We start from the raw sequence: 26,262 nt of genomic DNA, 5'->3' as shown, positions 1-26,262 counted from the left end.
TTGTTGGGCACAAACCTGCTTCTGGGTCTCTGCCCTCAGTTCTCCCCACACACCTCACAGTTTGGGGAGCTTTGCTTCTGGGAGTCAGAACCCATTGGCTGACATTTCATGTAAAAATGTGTCCAAAGCTTTTACCAGATTCTCTAAGAGATCAATTTCCATCCAGGAAAAAATGGATAATCACTTTTGATCTTTTATATATTTTTTAAAACACTGGGCATCTTTTTCATTTTTAGATTAAAAAAAAAAATTAGAGACCCACCAGCCTGGGAAGAGCTGGCAGAGACCTAGTCTAGAAGTCAGCCAGTGGAATCTGCCTCCAGCACAAACTAGCGTGTGGCTTTGGACAAGTTACATGTTGTCTCTGAACCTCTATGGCCAGTCTGTAAAATGGGAATAATGAGAGGTCATTGAGTCTCTTGGGCCTCTAGGCTGGGTTTGAGATGAAGAAAAAAGGGAGAGAGAGAGAAAGAAAGAGAAAGAGAGAGGAGAAGGGGGCAACAAGGAGGTGGCAAACCCTACCTCCCTCATCACTTCCCTTCTGGAGAGCCTTGGGGAGGGTAGACTGGACCCCAGGGAGCTCTGGCCCAAGACATAGGATCACAAGGTGGGGAATGAAGTGTGGAAATGCCTGCCTTTTGCTTTTAATTTCACATCCATTTCTTTCACCTGGGGAAAATTCTGGAACCCCGGGAAGAAGTAAAGGGCCTCCAATCTGTGTTTACAGAGCACCAAGTGTGGGAAGGGGCCATCCACAGATGTGTGTGTTAGCCCTGCCTGCATTTTTTTAAAAGGATTAATTCAATGCCAATGTTTAATAGTCTGGAGATTTCACAAAGAAGTGCAAATTTCCAGCTTCTCTTGAAAAATCAGAAGGTCTAGCAGAAGGGCCTGGAGGATGTGGAGCAGTATGGTGGCTGCCCTTGCAGGGCCCACCCAGACTCCCCCCTTCACCTAAATTCTGGGCTTCCACACTTGTGCCCCGGCAGTGGCAGAACCAGACTGCCAAGCGTCAATTCCCAGGACTGTCGTAGAAGTTAGGTGCCCTCCAGCTCACCGCTTAGCTCCCGGTGCTTCAGTCCCCTCACCTGGAAGATGGAGATAGAACCCCCGCCTAACAGGTTGCTCTGAAGATCAAACCAGATGACCTACACCGGGTGCTCAGCACAGAGCCTGGCACACGGGATGTGCTCACAGAGCCAGGACCCAGAGGCCCGGCTCTCAGGGTCCATGGCTGGAGGCAGAAGAGTGTTCTCATCATTATCCCAGGAACGAGCAGGACACTCACCTCCACCAGCTTGTCACCCACGATCTCCGAGGTCTGGTGATAGTTAGGGAAGTCTGCCACTATCTTCCCACCCTCCATCTGCACGGTGGCCTGGGAGGGAAGCATAACACTGAGCCTGAGTTGGCAGACACCCCCAAATGCAGGCTAGCCCCCCAGGGAGGAAGGGCTACCTACAGCCATCGCAGCCCCCTCTGGCATTGTTTGCCTTGTAGATAGATATACGATGACCTATGTCTGAAGATATGGGTAACAAGCACGAGTCGTTCAACCTTGCTGTGCCTCAGTTTTCTCCCCTCTAAAGTGGGGGTAGTAACTGTACCTACTTCAGAGTTATTACGAGGACTAAGCAATTTCATATGACGTGTGTAAAGTGCTTGGCACGGTGCCTGGCACATGGTGAGCACACCTTGTTAGCCACAGAGTTAGTTACGATCCTCACTGATAGGACAACGATGATGTCAGCCAAGGATGTGGGTGCAGCTTCGTTTGTAATTGTAAACAACCTAAATATCTAGTCTGGACTGTCCACTGGTAAGTAACCTAAATATCTTATCAACGAGGGAGTGTTAGATGAATGGTAGGCTTTCCATACTGTAAGATACTATGCAAGCATTAAGAAGAATAAGGCAAATCAGTATGTGCTGACTCATTCAACCATGAGAAATGGTTGAATTTTTTTAAATACACAAGTGACAGAACATGAACGTTATGACTACTTCTTCTCCACTGGGGCAGCCTAAGGGGCAAAGTACGCACAGTCATGACTGGGGCTATAGAGAGAGGGGACCCAGAATGCACGGAAGACCTGAGGGACCAGGCTGGGTCAGATGAGGACAGTCACCTTTTACTTCTTTCTTATGTAAGATTGTGGTTTCAAACCCACATGAGTCTGATTCTAGGATTGTCAATCTCTAGGCTACGTTGGAAGGCAGCATGAAAAAATGGTTATGCTCTCTGAAGCCAGACTGCCTGGGTGTGAAGGTGCACCCATGCTGTGCAACCGGGGCAAGAGGGCAAGCTGTTTAACCCCATGGCTCAGCCTAACTCCCTCATCTGTAAAATGGGATAGTAATTGTAGCAACTTTGTAGGCCTAACTGCATTAACATATGTGAAGTATTCAGCAGGTGTCTGGGATATATTAAGTGCTTGGCACATGATAACAATTTTAAACAATTTTGTTACAGTGTCTGTTATGGGGGTAGCATTAAAAACCAGGAGTGGTTAAGTTGCCAAGTAACACAAGTGCTTAGGGGCTGGAGGCTAGACTTGAGAACAGAGCCTCAGCTTGGGGTATAGCCCCAGGGGACACGCTTGAGACCAAGAAGTTAGCCAGAGGCTTGGGGAAGGAGGAAATGGCGGCCAGTGGCCTCTCACCTTGAACTTCTTGCCCCCCACAGTCTCCATGTCACATTCTTTGCCGATGGTGAACTTGTTGGTCATGGAGTGGCCGCTCGGGTAGTGCTGGGACCAGATGAAATTCTGCCCGTCCTGCTGCACCTCCGTGACAATCTTGAAGTTTCGGCCCTTTTCGATAACATCGCTGGGGAGCCCTGGCCCAGGGACAAGTAGAGCAGCTGTGTAAGAGCTGCTTACAGCTTGTGGCTGAGAGAGAGGGCTTTCCTCCCTGGTGGCAGGCTAGCGCAATGGTTAAGAACACAGATCCTAGTTCTACCATGAACCATGAGCTTGGATGAGTCAGTCACTACCTCTCTGAGCCTCAGTGTTTCCATCAACAAAGTGGGGATAATAAGGCCCATTTCACAGGGCTGTTGCAAGGTTGAAATCAAAGTGATAGTGTCTTGTAAAACTTCTGGCATATAATTGACAATAAATAACAGCTGCTCTTCTGATAGTACCGTAGCATACACAGACTGCCAAGCTCACAAAGTCCTTGAACGAATGGGACCACCAACACCGTCTCCTAAGGCTCTTACTTCACAGATTAGACGATGAAGACCTGGACCAGGAAAGGGGCTTCTCAGCATCTCAGTGGAGGCTAGCAGCAGAACCAGGTCTAGCATTCAGACTGGCTCCCTTCTATTCCACGTGAGACTGTTGTAGGGGAAGCCAGGCACCAATCCTTCAGGGCCACTCGCAATAATTGACCCAGAAGGACTCTTGTCTCCCCTGTGCCCTGCTCTCAGGGCCTCTCTGGCCACTGGGAGGTAGGGCAGAGATCCCCGGGGCTGTCCCTTGACTCGTGACAATGGCGCTGCCTCAGACTTAGATAGTGCACCAAGACTTCTGCAGGATTGTCAGGACCGCTGTCCTGTGGGTTCCTCACACCCAGTGCCACAAATGGAGCGGTGAGAGGAGTGGCATCTTTGATCTCTTCCCGTAGTTCCTAGCACAGGAAGAGAGGCCTGTGTTTGTTGAATGGCCAAGTGAATGCATGGCTTTTCAAGCCTGGTCTCTATACCGACCTTTTGGTTACTTCTCCCCAGGCAGGATGTGGTGGCCCCCCTCATCATCTCGTCATAGGGCCCTGGGTTCTAATGATCTCTGTCCCTAATTTACAATGTGACCTTGAGGCACCCCATCAGTAGCATCAGGTTGGCCCTTGAATATAGCAGGTGTTCAGTATACATTTGAATGAATGAATAAACCAATCAGGTCTCCACCTCACTAACTACTGGCTATGTGACCTTCGACTAGTCACTCCACTCCTCTGGGCCTCAAAGAGTTTGGGTTCCTGGCCCCAAGCTGGCTGTGACAGACCAGCCCTGGGAAGGGGTACTCATGCACTCACTCACCAAGACGCTTCATGAACTCGTCATAATTCTTCTCACTCTCGATCTCGTACTTGCCGCTGAAGGCCATTCTGCTGGAGAGCTGGAGGGCAGACAGCAGGGGGATGAGGGAGAAGGGTCGTGGTGCTGAGGGGCCTGGTGCCCCAGCTTATAAACTCTTCCACATGCTGGGGCTCGGCCCCTAAGTCACCCCACCTCTCCCTCCAGCCCCTGAAGAGGAAGCACTTGCCACTTTACAACGTGGGCAGGACCTAAGAGGAGCAGAGCCCTGAGGTTAGTCACCCTGGGGAAGAGCTGGCTGTAAGCCCACTGCCACTCCCAGCAAGGACGAGGGCAATGCCGTGGCCTTTGAGGCCTCATCCACCGCTGCCATCCCACCCCCAAAACTTCCTCCTTGCTCTGCCCTCCAGCCACACTCTCGTCACCCCTTATTTACTCGTTCACCCTCTCATCCATCGACCAAAGTGCACCAAGCACCTCCTGCATGCGGAGCTAGCACTGAGGAAACACAGATCCATGAGACATATACCCTTCCCCAAAGAGCTCCGTGTCTAGTCCCGAGACGAAACACCTGCCTGCAGAGAACCCTCAGCAGGCAGCATGTTAGTCCTGAGACAGATGCAGATGTGTGGCCTAGGGCTCCAGGAAGGTGTGAGCTCTGCAGCTGGGGTCTGGTGCATGTTTGTGTAGATGGCAATGCTTGTCCAGAAGGAACAATAGAATTTGGATGTTTATTTTCTTTTTCTCTTTTTATTTCTTTTTAATGTTTATTTTTGAGAGAGAGAGAGAGACAGACAGAGTACGAGCGGGGGAGGGGCAGAGAGAGACTGGGAGACACAGAATCCGAGGCCGGCTCCAGGGAGCGGTCAGCACAGAACCCAATGCGGGGCTCAAACTCACGAACTGTGAAATCAAGACCTGAGCTGAAGTCCAACTAATGCTTAACTGCTTAACTGACTGAGCCACCCAGGCACCCCATGGATTTGGATATTTAAAGAAACAGGAGGGCTGGAGAACACAGGGCGATGCTATTCTAGGATGAGCAGAAGCCTTCAGCTCTTCTCTGTTTCCTCTCTCATCCTTGCTTTCTTTCTTACTGACCCTAAGTATAGCACATAAATAATAGCCATGATCACCATGTAAATACAAGATTCCATTCTGTTTTTCTTTGCTCAGCATTAGTTTGTAAACACAGTCCCATGTTTCTATAAAGCTGCCTTTTTTTTTTAAGTTTATTTATTTTGAGAGAGAGAGAGAATGAGCAGAGGAGGAGCAGAGAGAGAGGGAGAGAGAGGATCTGAAGCAGGCTCTGTGCTAACAGCAGAGAGCCTGACATGGGATGTAACCCACGAACAGTGAGATCATGACCTGAGCCAAAGTCAGACACTTAACCAACTGAGCCACACAGGCACCCCCCCTTCACATGATTTTTTTAAAAAAACATCTCCTTAAACAGAAGCCCCAGGATGGGATTCCAAAATTATGGGATCTGGAAAATTCTTATAACTCTTAACATGTTTTGCCAAGTTGGGACTGTATTGGTGTGACATCGAGCTTGTCTGGGTGCTGAATTTCTTGGGACGCAGAGTTTAAACCATCTTTGGCACTTTCCCCAAACATACCATCCCCCAACATCTCAAACTATGTCATCTTGATAATCTATTTCCTTTCTTTTTAATAAACTTTATGGTGTAAAGGGCTTTTAATTTTCTGATTATAAAAGTAGTTGATGTTCACAGTAGGAAAACTGGGAGTAACAAAGGACAAATAAACTAAAAACTACCTAAATCCCACCAAAGGGCCTTATTTTTCAATTGTAAAATTAATACATACTCATTGTTTAGAAAGACAAACGCTCAGGGGCACCTGTGTGGCTCAGTTGGTTAAATGTCTGACTCTTGATTTCAGCTCAGGTCATGACCTCACTGTTGGTGAGATTGAGCCCTATGTCAAGCTACACACCTAAGATTCTCTCTCTCTCCTTCTGTCTCTGCCCCTCCCCCACTTGTGGTCTCTCTCTCTCTCTCTCTCTCTCTCTCTCTCCCCCCCCCCCCTCTCCTTTAAGAATAAATAAACATTTAAAAAAGACACTCAGAAACTTTGTAAAGTAAAAGTGAAAGTCCCACATCCCACTATATCTCATTTTCAAGAATCAGTTGCTGTTAAGTTCAGAATATATAGCCTTCTAGACATTTCCCACATGCATACAAATATATTTTCTTTTTAACAAAAATGAAATCCCATGATACTGTTTTATCTTGATTTTTTTCCATGGACATTAATGGATCTTATTTCTTCATGGAAACTGAAAAATATCCTATTCACTTTTTTAAAAGTGTTTTATGTTTATTTATTTTTTGAGAGACAGAAAGAGACCAAGCTGGGGAGGGGCAAGGAGAGAGGGAGAGAGAAATCCCAAGTAGGCTATGTGCTGTCAGCACAGATCCTGATGCAGGGCTCGAACTCAATGAACTGTGAGATCATGACCTGAGCCAAAACCAAGAGTCGGATGCTTAACCGACTGAGCCACCCAGGTGTGCCCCCATTCATTATTAAGTGACATTCCAAATGGATAAATCAACTAAGAGTACATTATGTCACCTGGTCTAGGCATGGGGAAACATGGAGCAATTGCCATCTCCCATAAACCTTGGAGGAAAATAATTTCACCGCAGTAACTGGCATGTAAGTTAGGTAGAAGGTGACAGCTGACAGGCAAGCTAGGGAGGCTTAGGGGATGGCGTATAGTCTCCTAGATTCCTCTGAGGTCTCTAGTCTTGGAGGAAGTGTGTACTTTGCAGAGTTCCACCTTCGTGCCTTGGCCTGCCTGGACTGACTGCTCACCTTTCATCTGTCTTTCCAAATTCTAACTGTCCTTCCAACTCTGCTTCCTCTAGGGATCCTTCCCTGATTCCTCCAACCTATAGAATGTCTCTTGCAGGAATCCCCATAGTGTGTACCATCTGCTTGTAATGGCTCACGGGGAGACCTGGACTTTACAGTCATATGCATTAGTCTTCATATATTAGCTCAGAGACTTCAGACACACTGCTTTCATTCACTCAGCAGACATTAGCTGAGCACCTAGTATGTATTAGACTCTGGAACTGCCAAGTATCTGCCCTCAAGTCTCATGGGGGACTCAGGCTAGAAAACAGGGAGTTACAACCCAGTGTGATAAATGAGATAAAGGCCATAACATGGGGATATTGTAGAAAATAGAGATGTGGGGTGCCTAGGTGGCTCAGTCGGTTAAGCGTCTGACTTCGGCTCAGGTCATGATCTCACAGTCCCGAGTTCGAGCCCCACGTCAGGCTCTGTGCTGACTGCTCAGAGCCTGGAGCCTGTTTCGGATTCTGTGTCTCCCTCTCTCTGACCCTCCCCCATTCATGCTCTGTCTCTCTCTGTCTCAAAAATAAATAAACGTTAAAAAAAATTAAAAAAAAAAAAAAGAAAATAGAGATGTGAGCCTGACCACCTCCTAAGGATCAGGGAAAGCTGATCTGAGAAGAATTGACCAATAAGCCAAAACCTCAACTTACTCATTATTAAATGGGGATTTTTAAAAAGCCATCTTGCAGAGTTTTAATGAAATTAAATGAGTACATAAATAAGGTGCTTAGCACAGGATCTAGTATTTCATAAGTGCTCGTTTAATGATACTGTTATGCCCACTCATTGGCAATTTGTCCAGCCTTTTGAATTTGCTTGTTGTTTTGAATTAATATTTATTTATTGTAGCATTAATTTAATTCTTCACAAAGCATGTCTTTTATGGCCCAATTAGATTGTAATCCCTTCACGTATAGAAGCTACATTTCATACTTCCTTGTGAATGTGTACGTGAGAGACACTGGAATACCACTGATTTCATTTTATTTGTTCAGATCAGTCTACAATAGGCTGTGAGGTTGTGTTCTGTACAGTGTGGTCCTCATCATACACTGCTAAGGGTGTGGGAGAAGAAGACTTGTGAAAAATAGAAATTCCTGGGCTCTCCGGTGCCTGGGTGGCTCAGTCAGTTAAAATGTACGACTCTTGACTTTGGCTCAGGTCATGATCTTAGGGTTCATGAGATCAGTACCACATTGGGCTCTGTACTGACAGTGCAGAACCTGCTTGGGATTCTCTCTCTCCCTCTCTCTCTGCCCCGCCCCTGCTTGTTTCTCTCTCGTGCGTGCACACTCTCTCGCTCTCTCTCTCAAAATAAATAAATAAACTTTTTTTTTTTAAAGAAATTCCTGGGCTCTGACCCCCAGAAGTTCTGACTTCGTAGGTCTGGGTGGGGCCCTGGAATCTGCATTTGACACACCCCCAGTGGTTGTGCTGCACAGTTACCCTGAGGAGCTGCAGGCCAGGGGATGTGGGCAGGATGGACCAGACAGCCTCTCCAGGGCCCTCCAGCTTCCTCTCCCATTGACTTCCTTCTGCATGGTCAAAACTGTTTTCTCCTAAATAGCATCAAGGGCAGGACCGGCGAGGTGGGGGGTGTGGGAAAGAACAACACTGGCACCCGGATGCCTGACTCAGCTGTGCTCCTCCTCTCCCCTTCACTGGAGTTTATGTGTGCGTCTGACCCTTCACCCCTTCTCCACCTGCGCCCTGCCTCTTTTCCTCTTCAGCTGGGGTTCACGTATTTGTTCAGACACTCACTGAGAACTTTCCAAGAGCGGTAAATGAACTCAAACTGCCTCCATATCTCAGTGAGTTTTTATGGGGCAATTGAACTAACAGAGAGAGACTCTACCCCAATGGAGATCAAGTAGGGCTCCAAGGCCAATCCCCTGGGCCACTCCAACTTCCCACCTGCACTCTGGCTCCTACCTCAAATCAGCCACCATTATTCTGAGAGTAGCTAGCCTAGGGAGTGGGAAATGCAGATGCTTTAGTCCATGGTTGGAGCAGTAGCCTTCCTCCTAACCCCCCCCCCCACCTCAGAACCTTCCAGTGCCTTGCATGGAATAAGAGACTGATCAGGGTTACACATTCCTTAATCAAACCTCCTTCCTCTTCTTTCCTCAACCAAAAATCTGAAGTGCTTCTTGGGGTTCATCCTAGAGTGTCAAGGCTAAATGGGATCTCTGAGGGCAATTTATTCCATGATGATTCTCCCAGCTCTCCTCTCAGGACTCAGCATTCCCTTGGAGCTTCCAGTCAGTACTTTGTTTACCCACAGTTGGAAGCAGAAGAGATGGAGACTCTGAGGCCAGAAGGCCTGGGTCTGAATCCCAATCTGCCATTCACCGGCTGTGTGACCTTGGGCAAGTCATGTATCTTCCTGTATTTTTGTTTTCCCATGAGTTAATTAAATAAGTTAATCTCTGGAAAGCATTTTCTGCAGAGCCTGGCACAGACTACAGACATACTTTGTTTTGTTGCACTTTGCTTTATTGTGTTTTGCAGATACTGCACTTTTTACAAATTGAAGGTCAGGGCAACCCCAAGTCAAGCAAGTCTACCGGCCCCATTTTTCCAACAGCACTTGCTCACTTTGGGTCTCTGTGTCACATTTTGGTAATTCTAGCAATGTTTCAAACTTTTTCATTACCATTATATTTCTGATGGTGAACTGTGATCAGTAATTATGACTGGAAGCCCAGACAATGGTTAGAATTTTTAGCAATAAAACGTTTTATCATTAGGATATGTACATTGTTGTTTTTTTTTTTTTTCAGACATAGTGCTATTGCACACTTAATAGACTAGAGCACGGTGTAAATATAACTTCTATATGTGCTAGGAAACCAAAAACTTAATTTGACTCACTTTGTTTTGATATTCGCTTTATTGCAGTGGTCTGGGACTGAACCCACAACATCTCTAAGAGTTGCCTGTAGGTAAGAGTGTTATGTAAATGTTGCTGTGGCAGGCTAGCTGTGTAGCTTCAGTGCTGCTGTGCCTGGCCACCAGCTTTGCAGTAACAATCAACTCCCTCTTTGCTAAGTGTCAGAAGCCCCAGGGTCCCGTCCTCATTCTTGTCTATTCTCTGAGCACTCACTTCCCTGATGAGCTTGCCCAGTCCAAGTCTTTAAGTGTCATCTATATGCTGATGACTCCAGCTGTTCTCTCCGTCTCAGACCTCCTCTGTGGACTTATGTCCAACTGACTACCACCTTACGTCTTATGGCATCTCAGATTTAACATGGTTAAAACCCCTGTTCTTCAACTCTCAACAAAGCCTCCTCCTTCCCTGAACTTCTCCATCTCAGTTGATAAGAAACCCACCCGGAGCCAACATCTATCCCGAACCTGTGATGTCCTAAATGTTTTACATGAATTATCTGCTCAATTCTCTCAACCAATTGGTTAGGTAGTATCCTCATAATATCCTCACCATGTAGATGAGGAAACTGAGCCTCAGAAATGTCACACTCAGGTGGTAATTAGAGACCATAGCCTGGCTTCAGGTCCTGCCCTCGTGTCGTCGTCGTCTTCTTCTTCGTCTTCGTCTTCTTTTCTCCTGCCCTCATGTCCTCTAAATACAGCAATTGGTTTGGATGCAGCCTCCAGGACCAACTAATTCTTGTGTCAAGTGTTTGACACATGGCATCTGGAACTTCCAAGAGAGCTGTTATTATCCCTATTTACAGAAAAGAAAGTCTAAGCCCTGAAAGGTTAGATGACTTGTCCAAGGTCACACAGCTTGTTGCTGATGACACTTGGATTTGAACTCAGTTCTCTCTGACCTGAAGTGGTACTTAACACCACTATGGATCCTGCCAGATCCCTGATGAAAAGCCGAATATCGGTCTCTGGTTCTAATGTCAAAATTATGACCCACGCATTCATCAATTAATTCATTCGATATACATTTACTGAGCACCAGTCTACGTGTTAAGGAGCAGAGATGCACAGCAAGAGAAAACAGTCCCCACCCCAATAAATGAAGCTCGGCCTCATAGCTCATTCCCCTTTCCCCCATGCACCCCCCTAATTTTAGCCTCACTTCCTTTCCTATCCAGCCCATTGATGCATCACTTTCTCTGCCAGGACCCTCAGTGTTCATTGGTTGGCTTCCCAGGCCCCATCCTTGGACCAAAAAATCCCTGTATTTTCACCTCCCATCTCCAGGATTGCTGATTACAATCAGAAGAAAAGGTACAGTGCAGGGAAGGGAGAGTGACACCACTACAAGTTCATGATCCTCCCTCAGTCGGGTATTGAACACTCACTAGTCTTTCCCCTCATCACTGGGTGGTTATCAACTCTTATCAAGTCTCCTACATCATCCCCACCACCCAAGTCCACCTCAGTCCCAGCCATCACTTTAATGACCATATACTAATCCACATTATGGATATATCACAACTTAGTCAACCAGTCTTTATTGTTGGACGATTAGGTTAGGTAAGAAAAAGTACATACATGAATAAGAAACACCACAATGTGGAGAACACAAAAACAAAAGCATTATTCAAGACCATGAATTAACATGAAGAGTATTATTTGAGGCAAATGGGATGGGGCTAAAGTTCTGGTAGATGTTCATGGGTCATAAACCAGTACAGGACAGTGACCTCAGAGATGGTCCCTGGAGATGAGATGGGAAATCCTAGACAACCTTTGGTCTTCAGGACAGCCTCCTCACTGGAGACAGTATTCACCAAACAGGGAAAACCCTTGTTTTCTGTCTCTGCTCTGTGTCTCTGACTGTTCCACTCAATTTTGAGCTGATGGAATATCTGACTGTTGTAGACACAGTCCTTGATGTTGCAAATAAAGAAACCTACTTGAACTAGACTAGGCCAAAGGAAGGGACCTATTAGGTTAAACCATACCCAATTGCTAATATTTGATCTTCTTGACCTTTAAAAACAACAGTTTTTTGTGTGTGGTTCAACCTAATATAAGGATGTGGGGCCAACTTGGAGAACCCACAGGGTAGAAATGGAGTTGGACAGCATGAGGAACTGGAAAGCATCAGAACCAGTCTCTCCATTATCATATGCAGCTTCTTTCCCTGTGTCTACTTGATTCTCCCCTCTTGTCCTTTCTCTGCCCTGTCAGTGCTCACAGAGAAAAGGGCTTTCAGAGCAACCAACAGAAGCTAACTCAGGAGAGACACTGTGATTGGTCTATCGTGAGTCAGGTATCTGCCCATGGTCTGATCATCTGTGGTCACAGAGGCAACGGTCTTTACTGCAAGCGATGGAAACAGATATGAGCAGAAATGAAATTTATTGAAGGGATATGGATTAGGTCACAGAATTTTCAGGCTTGGAAAGCAAGCGGGGACAGAAGAGGATAAACAGCTAGAAGAACAACAGCCTCAAATACATCACAGTAGTGGTTTTGTTGGGATCTTGCTCCCTGTACCACCAAAAGATGGACTGGACAGTTTGCACCCCTATCAACTGTGATACAGCTCACTGGCATTGCAGCCACCATTCCCTTGGGCAGTGGGTATGCCCCCCGCCAAGCCTTCCCCTACCCCCACCAGAATGGATTCTCTTGTCCCTGCTTCTTTGCATCACAAGCTGCAGAGGAAATGTACCTGTGGGAATGTCTGATTGGTTGAGCTCAAGTCAGGAACAGGTACCTCATTGCCACTGGTGATAAGACCATGGGGTATCTGGCCTTTGCAGCTTTGTACTGGGAAGTGGCCTTGACCCCATCTTCCACCAGAACCCATGCAGTGGGGAGTTCTCTAAACACAGAGGAGGGTGCAGACACTCCATCCCACCAAAGGGACAACTTCTCAGGTGGAGAGTGACAGTTTTTGAAAAAGGGACTGTGGAATGGGCAGTTGCCTAGATAGTGTCCACAACAGTGACCTCTCCCCCAAGGTCCTGCCTAGCTCATGTGCTGTGCCCTCCATGAAGCTTTTCTCTCCTTCCAGTCCAGTTCACCTAGGTCTCACTCTCTTCCACTTAAAACCTGCAGAGGAGGGCACGGGATTAAATTATTACCCTTGCTTTTCCGTCTGAGATTGAAGCAGCTGGAGGGCAAGAAGTCTGCCTTATGCTTTTCTGTGACCTGTACAGCAGCTGACTCAGGGCAGACGTGTAGTAGGGACTTTACAAGTACTTGTTAATTGACTCAGGCATTGATCAGGACTCTTCCTGATGTAGGTAACAGACACTGATTCTTGGGGCACCTGGCTGGCTCAGTTGGTAGAGGACACAATTCTTGATCTCAGGGTTGTGAGTTCTAGCCCCATGTTGGGTGTAGAGATTGCTTAAAAATAAAATCTGTAAAAAAAAAAAAAAATGCTGATTCTTAGTGGTAAACAAACAGAAAAGTAACTTCTTGGGAGAGTATGGGGTAGCTCATAGAAAGGATGGAAAAGCTAAACCACCAGCCCTCAAGATCACACTTAACACCACGGAGCAAGAAGGAAAGACCAGTGCCATCTTCAACCATCATCCATCCTTACAGCACACCACTCAAGACTCAAATTCCGAGCTTGGCCAACTATTGGCTGCGTCACCTGGGCAGGTCACTTAATTTCTGCACTTGGGTTTCCACAGTGGCAGAATGGGGCCAACAATTACACCCACTTCATAGGGCCACGGGAGGATTGGATGACTCCATACATACAGGCACTCAGAAAGCAGACCAGCACCTGCTCTTACAGAGAAAGGGGAATGCATGTTCTTACAAGAACTACAAGTCCTCTCCATAATTCCTTAGGACTGGAGAAGAAGATTGTTCACTCCCACATCTACCAGTCTAATCCTGACTGGGGCTGTAGCCAGGAAGGAGGAGGAAAAAGCGTAGGAGGTAGATCCAACAACATCCAAACAACCTCACCTCCACACTTACTGCCAAAGCACCCCATGACCCTCCAAAAGTATTGCCTCGGGCCAAAGTCAGGTGCCAAAAGGTCTTCATCCAGTTCCCTATGCAATTATTCATCTCCCCCTCTCCTGCCTCTGGCTAACTGTGATTAATTCTTGTGGTGGTCACAGGAATCACTCCTAATGAATTTCTAATGAACTCATTTGGTGTTAATGCGGTGTGTAATTCCACAGGACACTCATTATAATTTAGCCTTATTAAGTCTCTAGTTATTGGGAACTACTATTCCTCTAAGCTCATAAGTAGGAGAAAAGTAATTATCCGGAGCAGGCAGTTAAATTCGGGGATGGATTGGACATTCAGAGAAGGGCGAGAAGTGACTACTCATTTTTTTTTTTTTTTTTTCTCCTTGGGGTATACTTCTCTGCAGAGATGAACCAGCTGTGCAGGTCTTTGAGCTGAGGCAAGAGTGCCCTCCCTGATTTTATATCCCATAATTTTCAGAGCTGTGCAGGTTGCAGTCTGCTTAGTGGGATTTTTAAGGCCCACCCAAAGGTGGCCCTGCAGCCAAATTGTCCACTCGCCTATTGCTTAGGTCCGAATTTGCACCACAGGGATGGATTCCTTTGTCTTGGAGGCACTGTTGCACCTTGGAAGGTGACCTGTGCCACACCTCAGAGTTCACAATGTGGTTACTGATAAGCTATCTTATCTGATCATCATAGCATCCCAGTTACTATCATTAAACTTCTTTGACAGATAAGGAGATTGAAGTTCACAGAGGTGAAGAGACTTGCCCAAGGTCACTGGGCGCCAGAATGGAAATGGAACTCACATCTCCAGACCCCCAAGTGAGTTCTCCCTCCAGCTCACCTCTCATTTACTGCCTGGTATGCTTCTCATGTGCACATGGCTCGTATTTCACTCCTAGGTCAGCCATCCCTTGAGGATGAAGCTATTTCTATGACCCTCTTTACCTCTTTGACTGCCTTTGGTTCAGAGGGTGGGCTCCAAGGCTTTCTTGGTAAGGGCAGGGCAGGCCTCCTGAAGGCACCGAGAACATTCTCTCATGAACAAGTTGCTTCTCCCTGAAATTTTCTCTTTATTCCCAGTTTCTTACAACCACCTTTATACTTCTAGCTAAAACGTAAATTAAACTTTTCTTAAAGTCTGAAATCATTTTCTCAGGGTGATAAAAGTAAGCAATGCTTTTTGCATAAAATTCAGAAAAATGCAGAAAAGTCTAAAGAACATTAAGGGTCAGGGCGCCTGGGTGGCTCAGTTGGTTAAGTGTCCAACTTCAGCTTGGGTCACGATCTTGTGGTTCATGATTTCAAGCCCCATGTCAGGCTCAGTGCTGACAGCTTGGAGCCTGGAGCCTGCTTTGGATTCTGTGTCTCCCTCTCTCTGCCCCTTCCCCACTCAAGCTCTGTCTGTCTCTCTCTCTCTCTCAAAAATAAATAAACAAAAATTAAAAAAAAAAAAATTTTAATGGTGTGCCTGGGTAACTCAGTCGGTTAAGCGTCAGACATCAGCTCAAGTCATGATCTCGCGGTTCATGGGTTCAAGCCCCACATGGGGCTCTCTGCTGACAGCTCAGAGCCTGGAGCCTGCTTTAGATTCTGTGTCTCCTTCTCTCTCTGCCCCTCCCCCATTTGCACTCTGTCACTCTCTCTCTCTTTCTCTCTCTCTCTCTCTCTCTCAAAAATAAATATTTTAAACATAAAAAAAGCTTATACAATGCTAAAAAAAATTAAAAAGAACAAAGTTTGTTTTAAAACAAATAAAATACAATAATAAAGAACATAAGGGTCATCTGTAACCCTATCACTCAGATGTAACTATTGTTTGACAGATGGTATATATATCCTTTGAGAACTTATGATAGGCACATATAAATATACATACAAACATTTTATTCACAGTGTGATTCTACTATATGTGCTACTTTGGAAATTGCTTTTTTTTTTTTAAGATTTTATTTTTAAGTAATCTCTACACACCCACCATGGGGCCTGAAGTCACAGCCCTGAGATCAAGAGTCACATGCTACACTGACTGAGCCAGCCAGACTCCCCTGGAAATTGCTTTTTATTAAACTTAGCAACATGAAATTTCTGAAAGATGAATTTACATTGTCAAATAATAAAATCTAACCTAACAAGAATACTCTCGGTAACTACTCTGGGTTATGAGAAGATACAAAAGAAGGAGAATTTAGAGAATAAATCCCAAATAACCTCATCCACAAGCCAGAAAGCAAAGGTACTTATTGCTACCTATCTTCCACAACATCTCCATTATCAATGTGCCTTATCAAGCTCTAAGAGCAAAGTCACATGGCACCAAGCACCCTGGGAGTTTAAAGGTAAACCCAGGGGCCTGATACGGCCCTTGCCCAGCTCCCCAAGCTCATTTTCTGTTATGCCCTCACTCTCTGCTGCAAACTCATCATCACTGGACACACACCACCCACCAACACACAGACACACACTCACTATGTGCTCTTTTATACCTCCTTGCGTTTACACATACTATTCTCTCTACCTGGAATACACAGTGGTGTAATTAGTGAGAGCTCACTTTTGTGCAATAACCAATTCAATTGTTTGCCTAGGAGGTAAACAAAGAGAGCTCCTTGGAGGGCGAAGCAGGTTTTGTGCAAATGTGGAAGGAAGTGCTGGGCGGGTGGGGGGAAGGTTTTCTTCCCCTCTGAGGTGGAAACAAACTCATCCCGGCCTTCCCCGGTGCTGTATTTAGTTCAGCTCCCATGACCATGGGGCTGCTGTGCACAGTCAAGCCACCTGAAACTGACTTCCTGATTCCTGGGCCGTGTTCTGGTCTGCAAGTCCCTGTCTCCTAACTCTCTCCAGAACTTTCTGTCAGTCCTGGGTGAGGTGCTGTTGGCCTCTGCCAGTGGTTTCTCAGCTTGCTCCCAGCCAAGTAGACCCTTGGAGCTGTGGGTATGTTCACTATGGCTGTTCAGATGTGGGAAGGAATGGGTAAATTCATGTTGACATCGATGTGACCCATATGTGTGTCTGTGTGCCTATGTGTGCAAAAATACATACTGCCCAGGTGCATTTACATCTGTGATACTGCAGTGGAAATCGCATGCATGTGTGAGAAAGTATATGTATGTACATATATACATATATCCCTATGTCTGTGTGTAGGAGGATGCATGCTTTCCCTGTGTATAGGTATGTATACATACGAAGCACAGAGCACATGTGCTTAGCTGTGGTTCTCTGTGAATGGCTTGGACCTGTTTGTATACTGGCATGTGGGAGTGTTTATTTACCGAAGGGAAGGGAGATGTTGGTTGGATGCGGTAGACTACAAGTGGAAAACAAACAAAGCAAGTAAAAACCCTCAAACAATAAATAAAGTTATTATCTTACATAACAGGAGTTCCAGACGTGGGGAGGAAGGACTCTCAAGATGACTGATTGCATTGATCAAAATATCTTTAAGAACCTGTTCTTTCCACCTCTCCACTATGCTTGATTCTATATCCTTCTGGTCACAGAGTGACTGCAATATTTCCAAATCACACACTCAGACATGAAGAATCCGGTAACAGATAAATGCATCTTTGCTTTTGGGGTGACTTTCCTAAGAAGGAGGAAGTTGTCCCCAGAAGCCCCAAACCTACTCCCCCCACCATGCCTCATTGGCTAGAACTTGGTTACATGGTCAAAGCTAAACCAATCTCTGTTAAGAGAACTGAGACCACCAATTCCACTTAAACTAATTAGACCCCCTCCTGGAACTAAGGATGGAATTAGCTTTTCAAAGCCCAAGGCTGCTCAGAGGAATGGCAGTCATTTGACAGAGTTTTGTCAGGAAGACAAATGTGTGGGCACCTGGCTGGATGAGTGGGTAGAGCATGGGACTCTTCATCTTGAGGTCATTACTTAAAAAAATAAAAACAGGGGCTCCTGGGCGGCTCAGTTGGGTTAAGCATCTGACTCTTGATTTCGGCTCAGGTCATGATCTCATGTTTCATGAGTTCGAGCCCCACATCAGGCTCTGTGCTGACAGTGAGGAACCTGCTTGAGATTCTCTCTCTCTCTTTCTCTCTCTGCCCCTCCCCCACTCTTTCTCTCTCTCAAAAAAATAAATAAATAAACATGAAGAAAAACAGTGTTAAAAAGGAAGACAAATGGGAATGGATGTCGGGTAGACAGTCAATAGTGTCTAGTACAAAGGTGTGTGTATGTATGCGAGCATGTCTGTAAGTGTACATGAGTCTGTGTGTATATAAACATAAGTAAGTATACAATATGTATGGGTGTTTCAATTGCCTATTGTTGCATAACAAACCATTCCAAAACATAGTGGCTTAAAACAACAAAGCTTTATCAGTTCCCATGATTCTGTGGGTCAGGAATTTGGACAAGGTGTGCCAGGGTGGTCATCTCCACATGGCATCTTCTGTGGTCACTCACAAAGCTATATTCCACGAGTAGCTGGGCTGAGCTGGAAGGTCTAAGGCTTCCCTTACACGTCTGACACAGTGTTCCTCTGCACGGTTCCTCTCTCTCCTTACATGACTAGTTTGGGCTTCCTCACAGCATAGTGGCCTCAGGAAGGGTGAATTTCTTAAATGGCAGCTGACTTCCAACAAGGTAGAAGCAAAAACTGCCAGTCATTTTGTTTTATTTTGTTTTGTTTTTTTGTTTTTTTGTTTTTTTTGCCAGTCCTCTTAAAACCTGGATTTAGAACTCTCAGAATGTTACTTCTACCACAAGTATTCAAGAGGAGGGAAATAGAATTTGCCTTTTGATAGGTGGGAAAGGATGCACAGGCAGAAGAGAAAAGAATCAATGGCAGCCATCTTTGGAAATGATCTACAACAGTAGGAATATGTATTGAACATGAAGATAGGCGTGTGTGAGTGTGTGCATTTTTGTTTGTATGTGTGTATTAAGTCATGTAGGTATATGTATGTAAGTGTACGTGTGCCAGTTAACACATGCATGCCTGTTTATGTGCATATATGTACATGCAGATGGGTATTTGTGGAGGGATGTGCATGTACACATAAGGAGAGATGCACATGTGTATAGGGGCGACTGTCCACCTGAGCTAGGGGCTTACGCCACTAAGGAAAGCTGGTGGAGTTGACCTGTCCTAGCTGTGGCCTTCCTGGGTAGATATGCTGAGACTGCCAGTCTTGGCCAAGGTAACAATCTAATCATTACTAGGATTTTGTCCTTGACTAGTAGGCTGGGGGTCCCAAGCCAGGCATAAGACTCAGCCTTTATCATAACCTCACTGAAACCACACTGATAGCAGTGGAGAAGGACCCTCTACAATTTTTTTTTTTTTTAATTATTCCCTGAGGTTCTGGGGTTTTCTACCTAGGGAACTACTGGCTCCATGATCCCCACCCCATCCCAGCCCTGCCCTTGGAGCTGTAAACCTCATGACAGGATTTCAGAGACAGTAGTAAGCCCAAGTTTCAAGGCTGCTCACAGGGTGGCGCTGAACCCTTGGCTTCTCTTTCACAGCACGTTTCCCAGTAAAGAAACTATGACGGGATGGCAGGACAGGAAGCAGGAGGACTTGGAGGCTTGGGACTCTCTCTCTCCCTCTCTGCCCCTCCCCAGCTCACATACTCTCTCTCTCTCTACCTCTCTCTTTCAAAAATAAATAAACTTAAAAAAAAAAAAAAAAAAAAAAAAGAGGCTGGCACTTCTGCAGCCTGAGTTCAGAGAGGTTAGGGAACACACCCACAGTGATCCAGCTCTCAAATCATAGAGTCAGGATTTGATCCTAGACTTAACACTGTGTTTCATAGCCTCGACTTCCACCTCAGAAAGTCACATGGCCTGTGACTGTGCAGTGAGGGGCTTGAAAAGGAACTGGTTGGGGTAGGGCATGTGGGGACGTGGGCCCCTCTCCACGGACCATGTTCGGTTCCACTTCTTGCAGGAAAGCCTGAATCCCCAGCAATCTTCCCTATTTTGGGGGCTGGTTTTGTGTTTCAGGCTAGGGACCCTGGCGTCTGGCTGTAGGGCTTACCACAGAACAGGGTGCGCAGCGGGTTTGCTGACGGAGACGAGGCAGAGGAGCTTAGGTGAAGGGTGGGGGAAGCTGGGTAAAGACAGAGAGAGAGGCCCCAGCAGGCAGGACAGAGCCAAGGCTGGCTAACAGCCCCACGCACTGCTCCCTTCTCCCCGCCCCAAGCCTCTGGCTGCCACAGATGCCGTGACCTGGAGCGCCCTCTGGTGGTGCACTCTGCAGCCTGGCCTGCTAAGGCCCATGGGGGTCTGGTCCAGGGAAGAGGGGCTGCCCCTTTTGTCCACACTCATCTCTGGGGGGCTGGCTGGCCTGCCACTATACCGGGGAGTGTCCTTCCTCGGAGGAAAGCCAGCTCGATAATAGTAACAACGAGGCAATCACAGAAAGAGTCACAAAGGGACTGCTGGAAGGAGGAAAAGGACTCTTGAAGCCATGACTGGCCCATCAGAGTTACAGAAAAGGTGTAACAAACCCCGCACGTGGCCTCCCCACTGTGACCTGGGACAGCATAGCATTTGCACCAACGACGTCTTGGCACCTTCACAGGGCTGCCGGGGTCAGCATCTGTTGCCCTATCACCAGCGGCTGGGCCAGCCTCAGCCTGTGAGCCTCCCTGAGGCAGAGGACAAAGCCTGCAATGAGACGGAGCCATAGGGTAGAAAGGGGTTCTTGAGGGGCACCTGGGTGTCTCAGTCAGTTAAGCATCTGACTTTGGCTCAGGTCATGATCTCACGGTTGGTGAGTTCGAGCCCCACGTTGGGCTCTGTGCTAACAAAACAGCTCAGAGCCTGGAGCCTGCTTCAGATTCTGTATCTCTCTGTCTCTCTTCCCATCCCCCGCTCATGCTCTGCCTCTCTCTGTCTCTCAAAAATTAATAAATGTTAAAAAAAATTAATAAAAAATTTTTTTAAAAAGGGGCTCTTCAGATCATCTTATCACTTGTTCCTTGTCTATTCTAAATCTTCTTGATCCCCTACTATGTGCAGACACACAGGTCCCGAGGATATGGAAATTAACAATAGGCAAGGTCCCTGACTTCCGGGAATAGAGATCCCAGGCCAGGAGAATCAAACAACAAAGGAACAAGGTCAAAAGTGCTGGGAACACCACACAAGGGCGTGATGTGCCAGTGTCTAAGGAGGTCCTTTTCAGACTAGTGGGCAGGGAAGGCCTGGTAAGAATTTTTGGTGTAGAGACTTTAATGCTTAGGACACAGGACTGTGAATAGCGAGCAGAGAAACTTCTGGCAAAAGTTCAGCTTGTACCAAAGCTGGGGTGGGGGGTGATCTCAGTATATTGCAGGAATAGAAGGAAAGACAGGGTGGGGTGAAAGAAAGAGCAAGAAGGGCTGAGGTCAGAGAGAGGGCAGGGACCACACAGGCTCCAAGGCTGTGCCAGAGACTTGATTTGATCCTGAGGGCTGAGGCTGTCATTGGAGGGCTTTGACCCTGAGGACGGTGTGATCCGATTTGCATTTTTAATAGGTCGTGCCTTTTGTCTTGTGGAGAATAAAGGATAGAGAGAATGAGGGTGAAAGCAAGGAGGCCAGCTAGGAAGTGACTCCAGGTCTCCAGATATAGAGATGGTTGCTGAAATGGGGCAGGGAAGAGTCATGTTCTGATGAATCTTAGGGCCACAGTGGATAGTAGATGGTGGGAAGGACCTGCTGGTGGATTGTCTGGGAGAGGCTGGGAGAGCCGAGACCAGGCTGGGTGCCTTCCCTCCCACTCCACATCTTCTAGCCTGGGTATGGGCCCTACTGAGTCATCTCCCTCAGCTCACTTCCAGGAGGGGTGAAGGACCTTAGACTCCACTGCCAGAGACCCCCAGGCCTGGATCTTGTGTGGGTGTGTTCAGACACTAGGTACCTGGGGACCCGAGGTGCTTTCAGCATTCTATAGCTCTCTCTCCCTCCTCTGCAGTCTCTCATTCTCCTCCCTGGGTCCCTCCCTTTGCCCCCACCCCCTTCCTCTCTCTCTGTCCCTCTCTCTCTCTCTCTCTCTCTCTCTCTCACACACACACACACACACACACACACACACTCACACACATACACGCAGTTTACTGCAGCCTTATCAGAAGGAAGCCTCCAGCAGAAACAAGGGGTCTCCAGGGACACAGCAAGAGGCGCTGACTATGGAGTTTTCCAAGGAGGGGGAGGCAGGCTGTGCTGCCTTCCACATTCCTTCCTCCGTTCCCTGCTGCTTCCACAGTACCCTCCTGGCTCTTGCAGCAAGAGAAGCTGTGGTTCCCAGCTAGAGGCGATTTTGTCTTGGGGCATTTGGCAGTCCCTGGAAGCATTTTTGGTTGTCACAAGTGGGGAGGGAGCGAGACAGGCATCTAGCGGGTAGAGGCCGCTGAACCTCCTACAAGGCACGTGACAGCCCCCACCATAAAGAATGGTCTGGCCCCAGATGTCAACAGTGCTGAGGGTGAGAGAAACTGCCCTAGGCTCACTGCCATCAAAAATGGAAGAGACTGTCCTCTTCCCTGGTCCTGCTGTCATCACGCTGCCATGGATCAGGTGGTGGCCATGTGGCCGTGCTGTGGCTTCCTTTTCTCCCTTAGTCCTCTCAGCTACACAGTGAGGTAGGTAGTAGTATTCGCCCAAGGTCACTCAGTCAGTGAGAGGCCTGGTATTCAGATGCTAAAGCCTGAGGTTTCACTGCCCCCTCCCTCAAGAACACATTTCACAGGGAGAGTCACTGTGGTTAGCAAAGGGACACTCTGTTTCAAGTGAAGTCTTACTGGGAAGTCTAAAGTGTAAGAGGTAAAGTAGGACTGCCTAGGTTGAGGCAGCCTGGGAGATTATCAAAGCCCCCACACCCTCACCCCTGCACTTCACCCTTCAAGGCCCGTACCCTTGAACCTCTAAGGCCATCTCTCTACTCTGGGCCACCGCGGAGGGCTACACGGGTTGTGCTCTGCAAAATGGGGGACACCGTTCCTGTGAGCTACCTTGTGAGGCTGGTAGGGTTAGGGCAGGGGTGGCAAATAGGTTTCATTTCGAGTGTGAACATGCATTGCTTGTTAGACAAGGTGCCATGAATAATTAATGAGGTCAGGAGCTTTGGGAAGGAGGTGTGAGGTAGCTGTGAATGCTGAGTATCTGCCTTCCCTGTTCTAAGATATAGGAAATAGGAAATTGAACCTTACTAGGAGATATCTTGCCCCTCTCCTTGCAACTCAGTGGTGAATCCAAAATGGAGCTGTCAACCCTATATTGAAAACACACATGTACACACACACACACACACACACACACACACACACACACAGACTGGAGGCCCCTATACATGGCAGTCCCCAAGAAGAGCCTCCAGCAGGCCCTGGATCGGGGAACCAGCTCTGCCTCTTTCCCAGAACCCTGTCAGGTTTGATTTTTGGGTGCTTCTGACATTTGTCTTAACCTAATATTGATGTAGAATCCTGTTTGGGCAGAGAGAGGCTGCCATTGAGATTTTTTTTTCCACTTACTCACAACCCTTTGGTGGGGAAGGTTTGGAGCTAGAACTGGCAGAATGAGCCAGATTAAGGATGCCCCTTCACCAGGTCCCACACTGGAGTAAGATCCTCCCTCTTGAGGGCCTCAGAGTCTTCCCACCCTTTGTCAGTGGCATCTCTGGGGATCTGGCCAGGAGGACCAGAAAAGACCTTGTAATGCAGGACAGCAGGCACTGTCTGTTCTCTCTGCAGGGGGTTTCCCAGCTGCCCTGGAGCCTGGGAATCTTCCAGCCTGGGATGAATCATCCTGGCCCTCTGCCTTCACCCCCTCCATTGCTCTGCCTGGACCCAGCTACAGAGTGAGGCCACTAAGGCCAAAACTGATGTTCTCCCTTCTCTGTGGCTAGAGAGGCCAGGAGATGCAAGCTGCAGCCTCTCTAGGACACCATACCACAAAGAGAAGAGTGGTACAGGGAGGTGCTAACAGAAGCTGACCTCCAGGAGGAGAGGGAGGGAGACCCGTCATGCATTGCGATGTGTACTACAGCGGCCCTATTTCAAGAAACAATTAACAAGAGAAAGCATCAAGGGGTGGGTGGCTGGCTCAGTCATAGGCATGCTGCTCTTGTTCTTGGGGTCATGAGTTCGAGCCCCATGTTGGGCATAGAGTTTACTTAAAATTTTGTTGTAAAAAAATGGTAAATCAGTGAGTGAGGTGCCTGGGTGGCTCAGTAGGTTAAGTGTCCGACTTTAGCTCAGGTCATGATCTTGTGGTTCATGAGTTCCAGCCCCACGTTGGGCTCTGTAACAGCTCAGAGCCCTGGAGCCTGCTTCAGATACTGTGCCTCCCTTTCATTCTGTCCCTCCCCTGCTCTCTCTCTCTCTCTCAAAAATAAAATGAAAACATTAAAAAAACAATTTTTTTAACAGTAAATCAAAACAAGCAAACCATATTTATGGGGCACCTGGCTGGCTCAGTCAGTAGAGCATGACACTCTTGATCTCAGGGTCATGAGTTTGAGCCCCATGTGGGGGTAAAGTTTACTTTAAAAAAAAAGGAGAAGGAGAAGAAAAAGGAGGAGAAGAGAAAGCATCAGTTTGGGGCTGGATGCTAGAGCCCCTAGAGGGGAAGGTGGGCCAGGCTAACCGCAAAGAGTTAGCAGAGTCAGCCATGGCTAGATGGAGGGGCTCTGGGTCTCATCCCCTTGTCTTGGCCTTGGAAAGATGAAATTGTGCCTTCCCAAGAAATCCTTATGTGAGTATTTGTTTATTCAGGAAAGAGATACTTTTGAGCGCCCACTTTGTGCTTTGTACTACACCATGTGCTGGCCAAGGTCCCTCCTTCCCTGGAACAAATAGCCCTATAGAGTGTGTGTGAGGTATAGACAGGGAAACAGGCCGACAGTGCCAAGTGGGACTGGGGCCGACTGATGCGCTACCATCAAGGTGGGGTCTGATAAGCAAGGGAAGCCCTCCCAGCGGAAGTGATGTAGAAACTGGGTCCAAAGAATGAATCAAAGCCAAGGGCTGGGGGCACAGGGAGAAGGCTGTTCCAGGCAGAGGGAGTCTGGGGGAGAGATCCAGCTCTGGGACAGAGAGAGGATGTGGATTTCTTATAGGATGTGGGAGCTGTGTGGCCTTATCTCTAGCTACCTTTGAGCCCAGACAGCTTTCAAGCAGATCCTGGGCATATGTACAGTGTCTGGTCTTCCTGTGTGTGCACATATCTCTCTGCCCAGGGGGCCAGTGAATCACCAACTCCAGACTGGGTATGTTTTTGTGGTTGCCTCCTGACTGTGTGCCTGACTAACACAGGGCCAGGCACATGATCAGGATCAATTTCTCTTGAAAGGTTCTGTTGCAAGTTCATGATCTCCCACTGAGAGAATAGAGATCCAGGGACAATGAGTCATTAGCTCATCAGATATTTGTTGAGCACCTACTCCATGTCAGACATGGGCTAAGCATTGGGGACTGAGGAGAGAACAAGCAAACAAGTTTCCTGCTGGAATGGAGTTTACATTCCAGTGGGGGAGGGACCAGGTGTGCAGAATATCAGATAGCACGACTGCCAGAAAGAGGACAACACAGGTCTTGTGATAAGAGGGTGGGTGGGTGGGGTGGCCAGAGAAGCTTGGCTGGGGAGGTATCACTGGGCCATCTCCCATTTGAAAACCTGCAAGAGCTCAGGGGACTGCTGAGGACTTGACACCCTGGAGAGTCAGGGGAACAAAAGGAAAGGCACTGAGGCTGGAGCAAAGGGAATGAGGGCATGAGGGGCGTCAGGGCAGAGACAGGCAGTGACTAGATGGTAGAGCACCCTGCGGCTGATGTAAGGATTTGGATTCTATTTCAAGTCAACTAGGAAGTCTTCCAGGGTTCTAAGCAGAGATGTGGTGAGGCTTGATCTGCCCTTTTAAAAGATCACAACAGCCCCCGGGGTGCCTGGGTGGCTCAGTCGGTTAAGTGTCTGACTTTGACTCAGGTCGTGATCTCATGGTTTGTGAGTTCAAGCCCTGCATCGGGCTCACTGCTGTCAACACAGAGCCCACTTCGGATCCTTGCCCCCCTCTCTCTCTGCTCCTCCCCAACTTGCACTCTGTTTGTCTCAAAATAAATAAATAAACTTAAAAAAAAAAAAAAAAGATGACAGCAGCCCCAGAGATTTGGGGTATATTTTCAAGGATAAATGAAAATAAGTTGCCAATATGTTGGACGTGGGTTGAAGGAAGGGAAGAGTCCTAGAAGACTCCTGGATTTGGGGCCTATGCAACCAGTTACTCTAGCTGTTGTCGTCAGAAAGAGCTCATTTTGGGGGTCAGATAGGCCCAAATTTCAGTCCTCATTTAACTTTTTCAAGCCTTGGTTTTCTCTTCTGAAAAATGACAATGAATGACAGTTGCCCACAGAGGGTGTTAATTCTTGTCCCTTGACCAAAGAGATTACAGATATCCAGAAAGATAAAGTGTCCTGTCTAAGGTCACATAGCCAGATGAAATACCTCT

The 26,262-nt window shown here is 47.3% G+C and overlaps 3 protein-coding genes across 5 annotated transcripts in view; 2 read left to right on the top strand and 1 right to left on the bottom strand.

The window, feature by feature from the left end:
- PWWP2A (PWWP domain containing 2A) overlaps window positions 1-26,262 on the top strand; it is a 128,491-nt gene that overhangs the window by 10,898 nt on the left and 91,331 nt on the right. The window lies entirely within an intron of this gene.
- CCNJL (cyclin J like) overlaps window positions 1-26,262 on the top strand; it is a 108,858-nt gene that overhangs the window by 66,121 nt on the left and 16,475 nt on the right. Inside the window, exons 6-7 of one of the 3 annotated variants that reach the window (XR_009610766.3) lie at window positions 9,833-9,876; window positions 14,540-14,631. The gene's annotated coding sequence lies outside the window, so the exon portion shown is untranslated. Of the gene's footprint in view, window positions 1-9,832; window positions 9,877-14,539; window positions 17,928-26,262 lie in introns of those variants that run through there. The other 2 variants (XR_009610767.3, XR_009610768.3) reach the window with 2 other exon arrangements.
- FABP6 (fatty acid binding protein 6) overlaps window positions 1-26,262 on the bottom strand; it is a 40,130-nt gene that overhangs the window by 1,256 nt on the left and 12,612 nt on the right. Inside the window, exons 2-4 of the mRNA XM_060634905.2 lie at window positions 4,043-4,121; window positions 2,664-2,839; window positions 1,289-1,378 (exon numbers count right to left, since the gene is read on the bottom strand). Coding sequence (XP_060490888.1) covers window positions 1,289-1,378; window positions 2,664-2,839; window positions 4,043-4,121 — 345 coding nt within the window. The remainder of the gene's footprint in view (window positions 1-1,288; window positions 1,379-2,663; window positions 2,840-4,042; window positions 4,122-26,262) is intronic.

The sequence above is a fragment of the Panthera onca genome, chromosome A1 (assembly GCF_046562875.1).
Source record: "Panthera onca isolate mPanOnc1 chromosome A1, mPanOnc1 haplotype 2, whole genome shotgun sequence".
In the NCBI taxonomy this organism is placed as follows: domain Eukaryota; kingdom Metazoa; phylum Chordata; class Mammalia; order Carnivora; family Felidae; genus Panthera; species Panthera onca.
The sequence above is the reverse complement of the archived record's forward strand: the minus strand, read 5'-3'. Positions and strand labels throughout refer to the sequence as shown.